This window comes from Halichoeres trimaculatus, unplaced genomic scaffold, assembly GCF_033239565.1.
Source record: "Halichoeres trimaculatus isolate MK-OKI-2021-1 unplaced genomic scaffold, fHalTri1.1 fHalTri1_scaffold_3, whole genome shotgun sequence".
NCBI classification, from domain to species: domain Eukaryota; kingdom Metazoa; phylum Chordata; class Actinopteri; order Labriformes; family Labridae; genus Halichoeres; species Halichoeres trimaculatus.
The window spans coordinates 34906431-34927120 of NW_027437181.1; the positions used below are offsets into that span (position 1 = coordinate 34906431).

The 20690-nt window shown below is 40.2% G+C and overlaps 1 protein-coding gene across 1 annotated transcript in view; it reads left to right on the forward strand.

The window, feature by feature from the left end:
- LOC141787560 (neural-cadherin-like) overlaps window positions 1-20690 on the forward strand; it is a 477836-nt gene that overhangs the window by 346199 nt on the left and 110947 nt on the right. Inside the window, exon 27 of the mRNA XM_074666057.1 lies at window positions 664-878. Coding sequence (XP_074522158.1) covers window positions 664-878 — 215 coding nt within the window. The remainder of the gene's footprint in view (window positions 1-663; window positions 879-20690) is intronic.

The window sequence follows — 20690 nt, forward strand, 5'->3', positions numbered from 1 at the left end:
TCGAAACAGATTGAGTATGAACAAAGAAGCCAAAATATTCTATTTGTTTATTTCTTTCTAAATCAGCACACAGCATGAGATAAATGAATGATGTAAATGAGACACGTAAATATGTCTTCCACACAACATGAAATGTGATGGAAGAAATGTAAAAAAAAAAAAAAAAAAGATGCATAAATAAATAAATAAATAAATATTCTATTCCTGAACCAGAGGCTGGAACTTGGTTACAGAGAGGAGCTGATAGCTGACAGGAAGCTGAGGGCAGATGAGCTCTGAGTGTATGGAAAACACAAAGAAAGGAGTTTCCCAGTCATGTAGTGAACCTCCCTGTGGTTTTCCTGCTAATGAGAAGATCTGCATCTGTGTAACAGACGGAGAGAGGGAGAGACACACAGATAGCCAAAGGGGAAAGCTGTCTAAAAAGAGAAAACAACTAGAGTGGAAAAGAGGGCAGATAGAAAAGCTGAAGACTGTAGTAGTGCCAGCAAGAAAAGGAGGAGAAAGAAAAGTGTTTTTAATTCACATTAAGCTTTCATAGTTTCAAACCTACGAGGGTTTCAAATTGTCAAGGAATGACAAAGAGGAAAAAAAAACACCCTCAGTATTCTACGTTCACTAATTCATGTCATTTTGGCTCACAATTTCCTTTTTCCTCCCAAGGTGCCAATGCCCTGCTCAGTACGAGGGGCCTGAGTGCCAGCAGAACAAGCACAGTTTCCAAGGCAACGGATATGCCTGGTTTCCTCCCATGATGCCTTGTTTTGAGAGCCATGTGTCTCTGGAGTTCATCACGGATGTGGTTGATGGACTGCTGCTCTACAGTGGCCCCTTAGCCCAGCTGCAGGCCTGGGACCACGAGGACTTCATCGCCATAGGTAGGAGGCATTTCAAGCTGCATGACGTCTCATCCTGATTCTCATCATCCAAAGAGAAAGTTTTAAAGTATCCAGTCCAAACCAGCACGTTAGCAGAGAGGAGACAGTTTGGATGGACTCCTTTTTTTGTCTCAGGATAAGCCTATCACTGACAGGAAAGGTGAAATTAGCAAAATTCTCAAGGCTGGGAGGCTTATTAAAGTGTTTCAAATGCACATTTTCATTTCTTTGCTGATGACTCTGTGGTGTACTGCTCAGCATCTACTCTCATCTTAACTCTCTCCCTGCTTTTGATACTTTTCAACAACATTTTTATCTTTCAAACTTGTTAAAAGCGTCATGCTGTTTCCAAATGCAAAATCTAAACCAACACATCTGCTTTCATTTCCATCAACCAGGGTACACTGATTGAGCTTGTGTCTCAGTACAGATATCTACTCTTGTTAATGAATCTTACGTTTACAATTTATACTAAGCAGCTAGTGAGGAAACTTCAGAATCCATTGTTTGGAATATCATTTGATGAAAATTACACACAAGCCATCATCATTTATTTTGACATTGGATGTTGGCAAGAATAGATATGTAGACCACTTAGGAGCCTAGTTGAAAATGGAAGAGTATAGGGAGATAAAGAGTACAGTCTAGAGTTAGCTCTGGCTGAAACAGGTTTACCAGTGTATGATGAGAATAAAGCACTGCCATCGAAGGTAAGGTTTTGGGATACCAGGATTCTCTGTCAAAAGAAACTGGGCTGAAGAAGTCTCGTGTCTTTAGTTTTACACAGGCTTGTGGATGAGCTAGAAGATACAAGCCTCTGAGTCAGGCAGTATGGGGTTGTTAGTAGAATCACTGACCTTGTTTTGAGAGTTGTTGGGGTAGAAAATCCATCACCTCTGTTTAGAGAAGTCTGTTGCATGTTTTGGTTTGGGGACGAAGATGGGCAGGTATTATTACTGTTTTCTATCGTCCTTTCACATCTCTCTGTTGTAATTTTAGTTTGATATGACATTAAGTTTCCATGAGAGATCTCTTCTACAGAAGTAACTGTCAAAACCATTGACTGTATATAGAGTGGACAGCGTGGCTCCACTATTAACCATTGTACGGTTTTGAAGTCAGAATACCCCCCTCACAGGTGCAGCCGTTGGTAGCAGTTGTGCAGCAAGAGTCTGCGCAGTAAAGGCTATGAGGGACTCAGAGAAAATCTGAGTGGAGCGGGGTGACAAAAAAAATCTTTTTTTTTTTCTTCTGAGAGTCTAATCACTTCTTGACTCTATCTACGGATATATTTTACAATCCTCTCCAAAAATACACACCAAGGCAGCTGTCAGTCATTGAGAAGCTCAACGTAAAGCCCTGTTTTTGACCTCTTATAACTAATGAAAACAAAACTTCTCAGAAAAAAAGAAGATGTAAGAAACATTTCTACAAGGTGTATTAATTTTTTAAAGTTTGACCACAGCTCATCTGGAATGACTGGAGAGACAGATTTTTTGGACCTATACTGCAGCCAGCCACCAGGGAGAGCAGTTTTTATGGTGACCTCACTTCGAGCCGAGCAAGATGACATCCATTTTGTTTTTACAGTCTTACATCAATGAGTGCATTGTGTCCAGATGTATAGCAGTCCTCTTTTGAATCATGGGGCTCCTCAGATTGAAGACTTTGGCCGTTGTTTCTCGCCACCTTTGGTTTTTCATTCAGTTTCAGTGAAGGTCTCACTTTTTCTTCCCTATGCAAACCAGGGAGTCGGGATAAATTATTCCACTTCAGTCCTTTTTTAACTGCTGAAGGAAAAAAATCCACACTTATGAGGCAGAAGTTGACTGTACACAAACCATCTTTGAATAAACCATTTGGAAGAATTGTTCCATTAGCAAGCACTCTAACAAGTTTGCTAAATGTCACATTGAACGCCTCAGACAGTTTTTGTCTGCTTCGATAAAATTCTGTTTTTGATGAAACCATGAATGGTACAAGGCCAATTACTCCTCTTTGGCATTTTCTTTCAAGTACAAAGAAAGCAGGAAAGAACTTTTATGACTCAATATAACAGCTATGGCTCTCAGACAGTTACGACACGGGGCTTGAAGGTAATAGTACAAAGATTATTATTATTTTCTTTCCACAACAAACTTTGTGACCTCACCTACACCCTGTGAAAAAAAGCCTCCAGGTGTGAAACACAACACTAAAAGGTGTGAAAGTGTTATGATGAGAAGAACACGACACGTTTGACTGTGAGACGGAAAACAGCACAGCAATTATGACACAAGAGGTTAGGAAATGTGATGAGAAGCAGGTCCTTAAGTGGAAGGAAATGAGTGTGAGTTCTCCTATTGTTTTGTTTGAGTTTGTATTATGTAGATAATTTCAGTGAATGTTATTGTTTTAAATTTCTACAGTTGATAAAGAAGTACAGGGGATAAACTGCTTTTCATAGCTCACATTTATTGAAAAAAAAACAGACAAACTACTTCAATGTGTCTCACAAAGAGAACATCTGCATCACTATGCTCTGATCTAATTCTCTATTAGGAAATTCAAACCATTAGTGTGTGGTAAAAAGGAGCCATCAGGCCCTCACACACAAATAAAAGCAGAAAAGAACTCAACTATGCATGTGGTGATAGATGTGGTGAGAGTATAATTTATCCATCTCAGCCTCAGTCAGTGTCGCCTTTGAGCCAGGACAACGTTGCTGTTGTCTTTTTTTGTACTTCTTCTTTTCTCATTTATCCCACAATACAGAGAATTGTGACTTTGTGTTGGTCTGACATTATTTTTTTAGTGAAAAACAAACCATGATTTGAAATACTGAGGGGACTGGAAAGGGCACTGGAAGCTGTCCCAGTGAGCTCAAAACTAACCCCTGTATGCCAAAAACAGTCCAGGTATGAAAAGGGGTTGAATTTAAAAGAGTTGGTACTCAATATCAGAGCCAGGGTAGTGTATTTCCCAAATAATTCAAACATGAATACCAGTGTTGGGCAGTAACGCAATACTAGTAACGCGTTACTGTAATAATATGACTTTTACTAGTAACCAGTAGTGTAACAAATTACTCTGTAATTTTTAGTAATATTATTACAGTTACTCTCACTAAAAAATAACTTGTTACTCCGTTACTGTTGTTATACACCCACAATGATTTAAAATGTAAAGATATGCAGATTATTTTCATCGGGCGCATCAGCCATGCTCTTAGCAAGTGCTAATGGGGATCCTTAATAAAGTAAAGTAAAGTAAAGCCGAGCAGCAAAATAGCTCACTTCATGGTTGCCAGGTTTGAGTTTTTTTCCTGTGAACTGGGCATCCTTTGGGGCGCTGCCACAGATACTGTGTTTTGCAGAGGGGGTTGTTTTTCATTAGCCATACATACCTGGCAACCTTAGCTTGCTTGAAAGATGAAGCAGGACAGGCTAACATTTAACGGCTGGAAATGTGCCCATTATTTTTGTTTCGGCGGGAGTAAAGATGACAAGAACATTGTTGTTAGATGCAGATTGTGCCCTGGTACCAGATATCTTTCAACTGCAAGAAACACAACCTCAAACCTTCTAAAGCACCTACGTCGACAGCACAACAACGTGAAGCTTGTCGAAATGAACGAGCCAATGAGCCTTCCGCTACCGCGGAGGGGGATCCCTGTTGTTCTACTGTGCCTAGACAACCTAGACTGGATTTCAGTCGGGGACAGCAGCAGACTGTAAGCGAAAAGGAACTAATGAAACTCGTGGCTGAGTATGTGGTGTACGAAATGTTGCCTATCTCCACGGTTGAATCTCCATCTTTCAGACAGATTCTTGACAAAGTGCCAGTCAGAAGCCCTATCACAGGTTTTATTGTTGAAAAAAACCAATAAATGCTTCATTGAAAAAAAAAAGATGTTTTAAAAATTGTCTCTCATCCTTAGTTTAACCAGATGTGTATTTCATATAGCATGTAAATTGGTGCCTTCATGACTGCAATTTTACTTCTTACATTCACACAGAGGCCCTGTAAAAAATTCAGAATCATGAAGAGAAAGGACACACTGACCAATTTTGTGTAGTGTAAATAAAAGTAATATAATCAGTAATGTAATATATTACTTTTGACAAGGAGTAATAAGTAAAGTAATAAAATTACTTTTAGAATGAGTAACGAGTAATGAGTAATATATTGCTTTTTTTCAGTAATGGGCCGAACACTGATGGATACAAAGTAATAATGCTTTATGTCCAAAATAAATGAATGAGGATTTTTAAACCTCTGCATATTCATATGCTGTAGAAATCCCAGAACCTGCCTGAAAACTGATCCAATTGCTCCATTACAAAAATTGCAAAAGATCTTCGCAAGATAAAGACATCTTCATGAGATCTTTAGAAGACCTTTACGAGATCTTGCTGAAATGATGAGGTCATCACATAATGATATCCGAACTGGTTAATGACTTGTCAAAGGGTTGGGCTTCGAATACCAAAATCTGTCCATAGCTATTCTCCTGACAGACCTCCAAAGGGCTGGGCAATCAGAGAGGAGAGGGGCTTTGTGAAGCAGGTAGCCTTGAAGAGACAGCAGCTTGCAGCTACAGACAGGACTGAAGATTTTTATTTTTTTTTCCAAAACACGTGATTTTTTTTTTTTTTTTAAAGAATAATAGTTGTTTTTCTATATCTCAAAAGAACAAGCGCATAGAAAAATGCAAAATTAAAAATTAAAATAAAAAAAATTGGCATGTCTGTATATTTCAAAAGCCACAAATCATCCTCAGTCGGTTTGGGAGAAGCTGACTTTTTCTGCTGCAACCTCAGGAATTGGCACAGACAGTCACTTGTACACAGCTCAAACACAAATGACATGATCTGATCTTATCAAAAGTGATGCATTATGCTTTCTGGTATGAACTGCTCTGATTCCAGTGTAGATGATTCACATGCACACATGTACTGCAGCCTCACCATGACGTATGGTTCATCACTGTGAGAATGAAGTGAAAACTTACGTAAACTCTGCTTCGACAGGTTTACATCTCCAGCTCTTTAGGGAAATTGTAAGTCTCTCTAGCTGCTGAAGGAATATTATTGAACTTTGAAGACAATAAAGGTAGTTGAACTGAGGGCAGCGGGCAGACAGAATTACAGACAGATGGAAACGGGGAACAAAATGTCTCGAACATTTCGGTATATTTAGTGTTTTAATCTGAGAGACTAACGCCTCCTTGTCTCCCTTTGCAACTTCTTCCCTTGCACTGGTCCTCTCTCTCGGGAAGGAGGCTGTTGTTCTGTCGCTGCCAAAGTAATATGTGTGGGAGGTGAGGTCTGCCTGGAGAGCTGGACGTGCTTTGTGTGTGTGTGTGTGTGTGTGTGTGTGTGTGTGTATGTGTGAATGTGCGTGTGTGTAATAAACTGGTTTCTAAAGTGGATTTAGAATTATTTCTTCATCTTTGGCTGATGTCAGAGGCGCGTTGTGCATCTGAGAGCCAGGCAGCATGTGCTGTTGGAGCAGAAAGAGTTAATGGGTTTGTGGAGTTAGGCTGATTTGTCCCTGCACAGTCTCATTAGAGTCAGGCTGTACATATTTAGAGCTCTAATTAACTTGTTTCAAGGTTCAGCTGCTGCTTGTAACAAATACACCAACACGCCTGGGCTGTGCTGCAGCTTAATGTCGCTGCATTAAAATGTTCATATATTTAAGTCTGTCAATGTAACAGATTGTGTAGTGATGAAATTATTTGTTCGGGGCTTTGTTAATAGTGTGGGAGGAGATTTCTGTGCTGAACTTTGATCCTCATCATGTCCAGTAATGGCTTTGGCTTGGTATCAACTGCCCCGCTGTCAAGTGGTGACATCACATGTTCCCGAGAGTGCTGTGTTGCTCCCTGTTTTGGCAGATCAGAGTATAAAACAACCTGTTTTTTGTGTTTCTGAAAGAAGAGAAAGAAATTTCCTGTAATTTTCAGTCCCAAACAATAATAACCCATTTACACATAACTTTACCCATATAGACCGGATCCAACATGCATGTGTTGATAAGATAAAAAAAGATAAAATAAGATAACCCTTCATTCATCTCACAACGGGAAAATGTACAGACTTACATCAAACAAGAAATTGTGAATTGCAAACATTACAACAAGAACACATCAAATAGAGTGAAATAATAAATCCCTTCTGGATTGTAATAAAAAAAAAAAATAATAATAATAATAAAAGTACAGTGGTAAATATGCACAGACCAATAACAAAAAGGTAAAAAGTCTTCTAACAGGGGTGGGATCTTTACACCTTTCAGGCAAGTTGCAACATGTAGGTCGGTTCAAACAGTGTTGTCTTTTTCAAGACACGTGACTCATGAAATGTGCTGTGATTCGCTGAAACACTCATAGAGAGGATGGTGCACTTTTAAGATTTTTTGAATTCACATTGAGGGAGTGTAAAGTTGTAAAGTTTTAACTGACTTTTTGACATTTAAGAGTGATGACACAATCCCAAAAAACCTACACATAATGTCTGATCTGAAAAGGGATAAACAGACATATGCCACATCCAGCCTTATATATATATATATATATATATATATATATATATATATATATATATATATATATATATATATTTTTTTTTTTCTTAGAAAGATATATACATATTTTTCTTCCGGAGAAAGAAAAAAGTCTGAATCCTGACTTTTTTTTAGAAAGACATAGTAATAATAATTGAAAAAGGATTTTTTTTTTTTTTTAGTGACCCTAATCCTCTTCCGTAGAAAATCATGCAGCATCATGAAATGCTTTAATTTAGACTCCTTCTCTTTCAGTGAGTTTCCTATGCTCCACCATTGTAAACCAGAGTCAGGATTATAAAGTTCATGATTTTATTCCCAAGTTTAAGCCAGAAACTAGAATTCTCAGAGAGGTCAGAAATTCATAAAGAATAACATAAACCATGAAAACAATTTTATCCCATTTTTCTGTTCAGGAACAAAACTTAAGAACTTTTAAATAAACAACAATAATTGCATTCATTTAAAATAAATAATTTTGATTCAAGAGTTTGGACATGTCGGTGGCTTAACCATAACAGAAACATAAAACACCATTTTGGTAATCAGCAATGTACTGAGAATTTAGATCATCACTGGATCCCCATGTTGAAAAATCTTGAGTCAAACTATCTTTGTTATAGTTAAGATGAGTAAACATCTTTGCAGACAGCCAGCCGTGCCCCTATATGGGCAAAACTCATAAACTAAATAACTTTTAGAATCATGACTTCTGACAAAATTCACAGTGTGTACAATCAGTGCGGACAGACAAGACTGATTTTTTTTGGGACCAGGCTTCAAACATAATTATTTTTGCTGTTAATCTCTGTGTTTTTTCTGGCCTGGTTTGTTTGTGGTTTCTGATCTTTCTTTGGCCAGCCCTCAGGTGGACTTTTGATGAACTGCAGTTTTGAACTCTGAACAGCATCAGCTTTATATCTTGCCGCTCGACTAAGCCGTAACAGCACCAGATGACAGATTGCAGAGATGAGCAGATGAGGTGTTACTTTTTCTATGTGCTGCCATGTGTTCTGAAAATGAATCAAATGTTTATTAATGAGTAAACTCACACAAACAGCAGACCGAGTGAGATCAAGTATTCACTCATGAGTGAAGGAATTACTGGAACTGGAAATTAATTACGCACCACTGTTGGCACATCCAACTTCACAAGCGAACAGCCTTTAAGGATCATTCTTTCAGTCTTATTTTCCAGGCTTAGACACCATGTTGTTGTTTTTTTTTCTCTCTGAGATCTTTGGCCTCTTTATCTCTGCAACTAATTTCAGCGGACATGGCCTTGTTGACCTGCCTGACGGCAAAGAGCAAGATAATCTATGAGTCCCTTCTTTGACCCTGCTGCCCTCCAATAATTTACTGTAATAGAAAAACAACTGGAATTAAGAGCCAGTTTGTGAAACAGCTGAATCAAACAGCATCTCCTCCATAACAGCCATTCATTTCAAAATTGTTCCCCCATTTTACACCATTTCAATTCAGTGTGATTGATCTTATGAAATATAGAAACAGTCTGTATACATGAAATTTCACCAGGTCTGCCAGTGAAGTGAAAGTTACAGCATCATACAAGACAGAAGTTGGGTGCAGCTTCCACTGGTTTTGGAAGTTGTCAGACACCAACAAACCCACTCTGCACTCCAGAGACTGTTACAGAGGGTCAAAGTTAACCAACCACTTATCTTTGATGGAGTTTAATTAAAAACAGTTTATGATATTGTTTCCCTTGTCCCTTTTGTGTTGGAGGTTTGTTTGCTACACTTCCATCTAAAGACTGTAAACACTTCTCTCATAACTAACAGCAATTATTCTTTAAGACATCATGAAACAAATTCTGCCCATTGAGAACAGCAAATGTTTCCTCAAGGCAAGGTAAAGCTGCTTCTTCAGTATTTTGTTCCAAGTCTCTTATCATAAATCAACAGGGACCGAGAAAGATTTTTTTTTGTTTGTTTGCTGTAACGCCCAAAGCACAAAGCCATCTGACTTACAAATATTATTAAAACATATTTATCAGCCTCGATCTGAAAAACACCTCCAATATATCTGATATGAACAACAATGAATGCTTTCTATCTGATTTCTAATATAAAAGGATATTATTGGCACCATATATTACAGAAGTCCAGCTTTAAACTGTAAACCACACCAATCATGCGAAGCTCGCACAGGGTTTTACAAAGAGAGCAACAGACACAGCAGGGAGTACAGACTCATCTCCAGAGGTTCAGTCTAATGAACCTTTAGTCTCTCTCACAGTTCTTGTAAACCACAGAGCTGATTACATAAAAAAAGCATATACAGACCTGAAGTTAAGAGAAGTAAAACAAAAATAATGAATGTGCCACCGTTTGATTTCAGAAATCACAAGTGCAGAGCGAACAAATAAGGTGAAGAAGTACGACAAAGAACATGAGGGAAGCTGCGCAGTTCATTATTAGTCACTATTGTTTATTCTCAGGATGTGAGGAGGACTTTAAGCTGGTTTGCCTGGCTGAACTTGTCTTCACTTGAACAACAAAAACACAACTTTCTGATTAGACAGGACTGGTGGATCACAAGGGAACAAGAAATGCACAGTTTCAAAGAGCTGCTGATGGCACTGACGCTCAGAGAGACGCGTCGACTTGGTGAATAATTACATGTGGAATCTGATCAAATTGGCTGAATCACGGCAAAATAAAACAAGAATACAATTTACAAGCCTTGAACTGAATGCTCAAGATCTTTTAAAGGTGTCGGTGTGTGCTTGGAAAGCTATTGTAAATGAGTTATAGGTCACATGTGCTCATTAAGTAACTGAATAAGTACCTGAGAAATAACCCACTCTGTAATCAGTCTTCTTCTACTTCCTGCTTCCTCAGAGTTTCTGGAGCTGGTGGATTTAGAAACAAGCTTTTGCTGTTTGGATGACTCACCTGGGTCACTGGTTTCTGCAGCACTGGGCTCTCTAACAACTAGCTCAGTGGAAGTGTGTTGTTTGGTTAGGTGCTTTGCAAGGTTAGAATTACTCACCCTGGTCCTGGACAAAGTTTTTCTTCCACCACATAGACGACAGCTCAACACTATATTCTTGACTTTTAGCGCGAGGAGGGAGAAAATAAAGCTGTTATTTCACTCCTGAATGATCTTCAGCTGTTGTTGTGTTTACTGCTCCAGACACTTGTCTTCCCTGGGTGCTGCTGTGCTGAAGTAGGAGTTTCCTTGCCTGCTATGGTAGATGATTAATCCTTTTTCAATGAAAAGAGCAATGAGTCATTTTGAATATCTCTTATTGGAATGGTGTTACTTAATTTAAAAACGATGGTGGAATAACAGTAACACAGTAAAACATTTCAGCAAGAGAAAGAGCTTTTCTTTGTTATGACTTCAGCTTGGTTGTGAGGGGTTGATGGATTAAAAGGAACAGAGACAAATAATAAAAATACCCAACCTACTTTGGGTTACTTTTTCTTAAGTGGTGAAAAATGTGTGATAAATCAATTTTCCAAAGTTCAGTGTAGGACATTAACAAAGTAAATTTACTTACTACTAGAGCCCGACCGATATGGGATTTTTGGGGCCGATGCCGATGCCGATACTGAGGGCAAAAAAAAGCCGATATCCGATATATCGGCCGATATCTGATATATCGACCAATATCCGATATAATGGCTGATATATATAATAAATTCATTGATATACACAGTACACATACTGTATATAAACACAAATTATTATAATACCCATATGATTCAAGACAGAGACAAAACACTATTAAATTAAGACAAGGAACTTTAATTAAAAAACTGTCAACGTAAGAACTGTAGTTTAAACCAATGATAAATAAGAACAAGCTGTAAACACAATAATAAATAAATAAGTCAAACTTTAAACACAGTAAGTAGAAAGAAAGTCAAACTGTAAACACGCAATGATAAATAAAAAAGTCAAACTTTAAACACAATAATGAATTTTTAAAAAGAAGTCAAATTGTAAACACACAATGATTAATAGGAAAAATCAAACTGGAAACACAATGATTAATAAGGCAATAAGGCAAATTTGTGCGAACAAACTAGTGCAAACTGTATTTTAAGAGTATAATAAAAATAAATATTCAAAAATAAAGTTTTCAAACTGTAAACATGTAAACAGTTGCATAATGCGTATATCGTTTCACAAAGATGCAACTTACACGACGTTTTAACGCCGTATTATAGTCTTACATTAGATTATGGCGGATGTGTGAATTAACAGTAGCATTTATCTCTGTTTATCTCACAGAAAAACAACTTACACGACGTTAAAACGCCTTATTATACTCTTGTATTAGATGATGGTGGACGTGTGAATTAACAGTAGCTCTTAAACTCCGTTCATCTCACAAAAGATGCAACTTACACGACGTTAAAACGCCGTTCTATAGTCTTACTGTAGATTATGGTGAACGTGTGACTTAACAGTAGCATTTATCTTTGTTCGTCTCACAAAAGATACAACTTACATGGCGTTAAACATTGTTACACACTCTTTAAAACTTACGTGAAAAAACCTTGAATGCTCTTCCCGGCATGTCTTAACAGTGTGTTTTTGTCATGGAGCACTAAAGTGTAGAGTTACATTGTTTTGAAAAGTCACAGCTGACGATGGAGTAATTTAAGTTTTTGCCGTCCTCTCCTGTAGCAGACTGAGAGTGAATGGGGGAGACGAGCGGCTGCAAAGCATGGTCTGCGTGTGAGGGGGAGGGGCCGGGCACTCGGGCAGCGTGCAGCCCAACATACAGACTCACAGGACCAGTAGTGACAGGAGCAGGAGCGGCAGAATTTCCGCGGAGCAAAATTTTTATAATCGGCTACATTTTGGCCGATGTTGATTATTCTGTGACAGGCTATAATCGGCCCGCCGATTAATCGGTCGGGCTCTACTTACTACATTATCTTTTGATTTTTTTTTTTTTTTTTACTTTTACTTCATGACATTTATATGGGAGCTCTTTTTTTAAAACTTTTTTGCCTTTGCTAAATTTTCTTTTCTTTTCTAAAATGCAATTCCAAAGACAGTAAACTGTGTTTGTATTGTTATGTGTGAGTTGTCAGAGCAGTGTAGCCAAACCTGCACAGTGTGAGCGTGTCACCAGTTTAACATAGAACAAACACAGAGCATTGGTCTCTCAGATCAGTTCAAGCATCAGAGGTAATGATGGCTACAGGAGAGGAGGAAGATGATTCTCCACCTGACCTAGTCATTGCTTATTTTCATATTTTGTATTTTTTTTAAAATGAGTAACAATTTGTATTGTTTTAACCTCCTGGTGCAAAGTGGTTACTGCAGTGCACAGCAATTAAAAAGTCATTTTCTCCTAAATGCAATGGTCTCTGAGGTGTAACTTCATATCAGCTTCTTGAGTGCTCACTGCTGCTTTGGGCTTCACTCAGTGGTCAGTTGTTGTAACTGCAAGTCAGTTTTCTCTGAATCCAAGCTGACCGCCAGACAGCCACACTTCTGGCTTGAAAATATGACTTAAAAAGAATATGTCACCACGAGGATCATTGTCTTTAACTTCAATAAAGAAGCTGTGCAATTTGTCCACAATTCAAAAAAGTCCAGCTGCAGACCGCCACTCTGAGCCAACTCTCCACTCCTTCACTGTCAGAAGGAAGTGATGTCATGATAGTAAAACAATCGAAAACTTTGATGACCTTGGTTTTCTTTTTTCCTGGATAGCTTTACATACAAAATAAGAAAATATGCACACACAAACAAGCACAATCTGTGTAGCAGACAGAGACCTAGGAACACCACCACAAGAAACATCTCCCAGCACCTTCCCTGTGAAGATCTAACACTCACTCTTCAGCGCTTGCCGATAACCCCCACCCCCCAAATGCTGCAAATCTGGATAATCCTGTGAAGCTGACAGTAAGGATGTTGGACTTGTTAGTGAACAGATGAAATCGAAATAATGGGAAATTCAAGCAAACACAGCATATCCTGAGAAGTGGTGTGAATAAGATCCACAGACTGTGTACGAAACATGATTTTATTGGTGTCTGAATTCCTGTTTGCCAGAAGTGCCACCTTGTGGTTGGCAGCATGTAAGCCAGATGCCAATGACCCTGTCAGTTACTTAATAGCGTGTCATATCGTACCCCACTGATAAATCCAATGAAGAAGACAAACACAACACAGTGAACAAAGAGCAACAATTGAAGACATCCAGCAATGTGTCCTCTTTGTGATTAGCATGTGGCTCTTTGTTACAAAGCGGTCCACCTTCTGGCATGTCTGGCACCCCAAAAACAAGGGTACCAAAAAGTGGGATGATAAAGGTCAGTACTTTCGGAACCTGTTCTGGGATTAGTCGATGGAAATGCCACAAAATGTGTGCTGTACCAAGATGAACCAAGCTCGGTTGCTTGGTGGAAATGGGTCTTATGACTGAGACCATCATGAGAGGAAAGTACATACTTCCTTGAGGCAAAGTAAAACAGTCTTTGTTTGTTTCATCTAAGTTTATTCAACGGACACACGACTCGGACAAAAAGTATTTACAAGCTGTAGTTTTCTGGATGCCCTTAGTCCCCTGAATGTGTCTCCAGTACAGAGAGCTGCTCTCTGCCTCTCCAGTGGCGTGACTATGTAGCGTGAATCGGTGTCAAAGAATGACTAGTTAATTATTAACAGCAGAATGCCAGCATTCCACCGGAGCGAAAGTATAACTTTCAAAAGACATTTAAACTTACAATATGCGAGTTTAAATTTAAGTCGGGGCACCACCCAGTTTTGGAGAAAACAGGGAAACTCTAGAAAGGTTTACTGTAAGAATTTGTGATTTAATAATTCATAGAATTATTAATTATCAGGTCTCAATATCAAAAGGCCGCTACATCAAACGTGAATTCTTTTGAACGGTGTACAGAGGCCGTTAATTTCAACCACACAAAGACAGAAAGCAATTTCTTTATATATGAAAAGTTTATTTACTAACTAAAAGGAGGAAAATGTGCATGAATAAATGAACAGGTGAAAGATATAAAAGGATAAATGCAATGAGGAATAGAAAGTGAAACTGATCATAAAAACCGGAATAAATGGAATAAAAATGACATAAACCAACCCGCATAAACTAACTAACCCACCCAAGATCTCTGGGGCATTGACCACGATATACCAGTGAATGCAAGATTGTCTTACACAAGTTCTGGGCTGATGGTGAGAGTGGAGGGGGCGACAGAGGTGGCTGGGTCCCGCTGCAGATGTCTGCGGATGTCCGTTGAGGGATGATGGAGAGGCTGGAGGCCTGCTGCAGGTCATCTGAGCGTCACGGAGGTGATGTCCGATGAGTTGAGTCCGTAGAGTCGATTCTCACAGGGGCAGGGGCAGCTGGAACAACGGCGATGATGCCGGGCATCGGGTTGAAACTTTGGCAGAGTTCCAAAGTTGAATCACCGCAGGGAAAGCAGTGAGCAGCGCTCGTCTCCTGATGTCAGCGCATGAGGGGGAATCCCCGTCGATCAGCTGGGTGTCTCAGGGAGAGACCCAGGCACCAATAGATGACTGGATGCAGTCGGGCTGAGGTGACTTGCGTCTCCGCCTGTATAGTCTGGAGCCGGTGATGAGCTTAGAGTTGGCATGTGCGTTGCCAGTTGAGGAGTAGAAGGAAGAGAAGAAGAACCTTCTGGATGAAGGAAGGAGGAAGAGCCAGAGCCTTCGTGGAGAAGGGTGAAGAGAAAAGAGCAAGAGCCTTCATGTAGAAGGATAAAAGGAGAGAGCCTAGCCTCCTGGAAGGAGGGTAGAAGAAAGAGCCCAAAGTTCTTGTCCTGGTGTGGAGTTTTACTCAGCTTTTCCCGCCGAGTCAGTGAGGTCACTTTAGGCTGACGCCCCTCAATGTCTCATCTTTCTGCACGTGGATCAGATTGTCCCAGAGATCACTAACTAACTATAACTTTGAGCTGTAAAGAGATTCCTACATGTAATGGTCAAAATCACATTTCTTATGATTTAAGCTTCACATCAAGACTAAACATGATAGGTTTTCCTCTTTAAGAACCCAATAAAATAAAAATCAAGATGTTATAATGGGAAGACAGCAGTTTTCACACACACATTATCAATGATTCTCATTACACAGTACATGTTTGCAAAGGTGAAGATGTACATGTAAGTCTTGGTGTAAAAACATCATTTTTGTGCTGTTCTCAACTGTGTGAATCAAAGAGTCTTTGTCTTTGAGGAGAAGGTGGGGAGCAAATCTTCTCCTGGCATTCCTTCTCTCCTGTTCCCAGAGAGAAAGGTCGAGGGTCACAAGATACTAGGTGGAGGCTGAGAGGTCTCTCCAGCCTCTCCCTGAGAGAAGGATGTCTGTACAGTTTCACATGTCCGCCAGGTGTCAACAAAAAGTCTTCGAATTTACAGCGATGTCTTAATGTTTTATAGTCTTGCAAACATCAGAGGAAGGGATGAGGCAGACTTGGGGAGAAAACCACTTTTAGCGCAGAGGTCTGTTTTTCCAAAACTTGCTTTATTACCTCTCCTTCCTTGGGGGGGTTAAAGTTGGAGACTAGGTCAGAGCTGCGAAACCAGGTCCCAGCCTGACTTACGTTACAACTACATGTTGAAAGAGGGGTAAGAAAAGCATTTTACAATACGAGAACAGAGCTGGACTAAAGAGAGCTGGACTAAAGAGAGGAAAAATCTGAGAAGAAGGGACAGAAGGAAGAAGAGAGGAGGAAAAGTCGTGTCAGGTGACTGAGGAGGAAACAGTTTCATAACCTAAACTGATTCTTCATCCATGAATGTCAAGTGGCACATGAGAAGCTGCTGTACCTTCAGTTTGATAGTGACACTTTGTATGTGTGTGTGTGTGTGTGTGTGTGTGTGTGTGTGTGTGTGTGTGTGTGTGTGTGTGTGTGTGTGAGAGAGAGAAAGAGAGAGAAAGAACGGAAGACCCTGCTATAAGACCTAGTTAAATGATACATTACATTGAATTTAATCATTGATATTCCCATGCGCGCACACACACACACACACACACACACACACACACACACACACACACACACACACACACACACACACACACACACACACACACACACACACACACACACACACACACACACACAAACCTTCAGCCTCTTCTTGAGATGCCTGTTTGCTTTTCCAAAGCTGCACACTCATCCTCCCCTTATCCTGCCGCAAGGCAGCTGTACCCATCCAGCCCTGCTGAGTGGGCCAGAGAAGGTGTGAGACACACTCACACACACACACACACACACACACACACACACACACACACACACACACACACACACACACACACACACACACACACACACACACACACACACACCCGGCATCATAACTGAGTACTGCACCCAATCTTTGGCTGCTGGGGGAGAAGAGATTACATGGTCCTAACACACAGCTGATGTATCCAGTGTGTGTGTGTGTGTGTGTGTGTGTGTGTGTGTGTGTGTAGGGCTCAATAATACTCATACCTGAGCTGACCCTGTTGTGTTTGAGGAACATCAGAATACTGGATGTTTCCTTGAATCATTTTCTTTTGCATTTGCTTGGAAAACTTGCTCATAAGGAGCTAACCTGCTGTTTTTGTCTGCAACCATGGACAAGAAATATCACTACCTTCTTTTGTACTAAGCATTTAGCCACAAATCAAGCCCAGCGTTAGTTCAGGCAGGCTACAACATCAAGCTCTAACAGCCTAGCTGTCATCATCAGTGGAGATCAGCTGATTGCTCGGCTGACTCCCGTGTCCGGCTTTTCAAACAGCTCTAGCCTCAACTCCTTCCTGCTTCCTCTGATGGCATTTGGCAACCCATCTCCGACCCCAGCTCCTCCTGTCAATGTATTCATGTCAATTGCTCTACTATGTATGGGTTTTTATTTTTGCTGCTGCACTCCCTGCTTATGCCGTTCACAATGGCTCGTACACAAGCACGTAGAAGAGCAGGGAGTCCAGAACAGAACCATACCGCTAAATGAAACTGTGCAAGGTAATAAAGATTATTTTGACAAAGTGTTAATGGCTGAACTGTACCTGGTGCATTTTAACAGCAAAATAAACTACAAAGCATCTGATGATCTTTATTTCATTTACTACCTTTACATTTCATAACACAAGTGGTCAGAAAATTGCTCTCTAAAAAGAAAAGAAAATGTCAAAAAGTCAGAATAGAAAAACTGTGAGATTTTAAAAAGTGTCATAATTTTAAAAACAGTATTTGTTTTTGTTACCCTAGCAAAGTAACAGAACTTGTAGTGAAGTACACTATGGTTGTAGGGGCCAGATCCTGGGGTATGTTAATTTTACTTATAGGGAAATATTAAGTTGATTCGTACATATGCTCTTTTTGGCAGATGTCACAGAAATTAGACCTATTTATGGCCAAAATTATTAGATTCTTTCTTAGTTATTCCTAATGAATACCCCCTCTCCAAATAATCACATAAAATATCTACATAGTCATCATGATGCTCAGTATACCACAGAGCAGAGCCATCATAAGGAGATCTAGGTCATTTCCCACAACCTCAAATTTGTTTGAGCTTTAAAATAAACCATACAGATCTGTTGTACTTCCAAACAAAGACCCTTTGGCTTTGGCTGCTGAAGACATGCGATAACATTAGTGTTGAAGATCTCAGGAAATGTATTGACACCATGCTAGAAACATGTGCTGCAAAATGTGAACATGTGTGATTGTTAAAAGAAATGTGGCTGATAGTTTTGGAAAGAAGCCATTACAACGGTCTACTAACACTTTTTTTTGACTCTAATGACCTTTAAAAATCTTGCACACACAACAGAAAGAGTGTTTGAGTGTTTTTAGTGCATGTTTCCATGACTGACAACCCTTCGAGGCTCAGTTTTTTTCCATCTCTGCTCATTAATCTGTTTAAAACTGAGAAAGCTTTCAGAGGAGAGGGGAACAGTCTTCAAAAACTCTACCAAGTCCAGTTGCCCTCATCAGATCAAGCTTGGAGCAGCCTTAAGATTTATAGATCAGACCTCTGTCACAGTGACAGATGTGATGCCAACTTCACACAACCAGATATTGACTTCTGCAGCTAGTGGAGGGACGGATGTCCATTGAACTTTCCATAATTATTTCAATTTTAAGAAATGTTCAGTTACATTTCTGACCCTGACTCTAATAAAATGTATTTTCACAGTCTAATATCATCTGTCACACAACATCCCAACTCTTATGGAGACTAAATGGAAAAAAAACAGCCCACTGTGTCCACTCTTAAAGTGATACTCTGGAATGGAACAAGTTGGGTCCTATCATAAGGTTTAGGGCAGAAATTAACCCTACAGCAGTGATTTTGTGCAGCAGAAGCCCAGGGCGCTTGCACCAAACACCCCCTCCCTGCTCCTCTGCCGGTTTCCTCTGCACTCAGACGGGGCCATATTTTACTTGACCAAAAACACAAATAAATGGACTCCCACCGAAAAAATCTGATATTGGTCTGAATTCACGCTTTATTTAGAGAATTTTCAGCGCGTTACTTTCACACAAAAACACCTCTAAATAAGGCTCTAGTTCTCATCGTGTCGTAAAACGGCGCTACCTCCGCTGCAGAGCCACTGCTTCGCGCGTGGCGTGCCAGATATCAACAAACACAGGTAGTCTGCCAGGACGAATTATGCAATAACAATGTAGAGATGAGTGATTATGAGAGCGAGGACGACCTGCCGTTCACTTTGAATAAAGTGTGAATGCTGACCGATATCAGATTTTTTTGGTGGGAGTCCGTTTATTTGTGTTTTTGATCAAGTAAAATATGGCCCCGTCTGAGTGCAGAGGAAACCGGCAGAGGAGCAGGGAGGGGGTGTCTGGTGCGAGCGCTCTGGGCTTCTGCTGCACAAAAACACTGCTGTAGGGGTCATTTCTGCCCCTAAACCTTGTGATAGGACCCAACTTGTTCCATCCCGGAGTATCACTTTAAGTAATGAATGTTATTGAGAGACTGTGAGTAAAGCATATGTGTTTGAACCGTAACAAGATGTCAGTTTACAACTTGTCAATATTCCCACATTCAAGATAATTGGCTCACTTACCATCTTAAAGACCTGATCTGATTGGTTGTGGCTCTCTTTGATCTTCCTTGTATTAGTAAGAATCTTTGTCACAGTGATTTGTGTCCTGTGGAGTTAACAGGAAATGGAAAACATGTCTGGAAGCATTAAACCTGCTCTGAGGTGCTTTAGGAGGCAAGCACATTCACACACACACACACACACACACACACACACACACACACACACACACACACACACACACACACACACACACACACACACACACACACACACACACGCAGTAACTCTAACACACACTCAAAGACTTCCAGCCAGAGGCCAACACTTGTCCAATCAATACACAAATTAACAAAACAAATTAAATTTGTGTAATCACAACTGCCTGGCAGAATGGAAAAGTTTGCCGGCAGGGGTTCTGATGGGGATTGGTGTGTGACTGTGTGTGTGTGCGACTGTGTGTGTGGGTGAGTTTGTTTTTAGACTCTTTACTTGAATTAAAAGAGACATTTTCACCGCCCTTTATATAGTTAGATAAACTTTAACCCAATGCCAGCGCAGACAGAGGTGGATTGTGGGATGGATAAAGATAGTAAACAGATGAAAAGGATGCTAGCAAGCAGGAAGACACACAAGCACACAGATTCACTCTGGCATTACGTTCAATTTCCACAGAGCTGTTATGTAGCAGTGCCCCCCAGCTTAGCTCTCATAGAGGACCTGCTGCTGGATGCAGAGATCCAATATGCGTCAGCTGCGGGGCCGGCTAGCTAGCTGACAGATCGTTTATTCAAGAAGCTCTCTGCTCTGCGCTCACTGCATCACATGCTGATTCGCACCCCGGCTGACTTCTGCTGGCATTAATGTATATATCTGTGTGAGGCGGGTGTTTGTGTGTAGCGGTGTGATTTGTAATGCTGTTTATGCAGCCCATATGCTCTCAGTTTGACTCCTGTGTATCCTCAGGCCGTCGGGAGAGGAAGACGTTTTTCATATTTAAGAGCTCAAACACAGTCAGAGCTCAAGCTGACACACACACACACACACACTCCTCTCCTATTCTCTCCATCTAGGAGGTAATGAATTAGGTATGAGAAACAGAAAAGAAACCTGGTTGTGTGGATGAGACCTTTAAGAGCAAAGTCTTGTCCTAACCCTGGTGGACCCAGGGCGTTTAAAAGGTTGCACAGCCCGACGGCGAAGCTCCCAGCTGG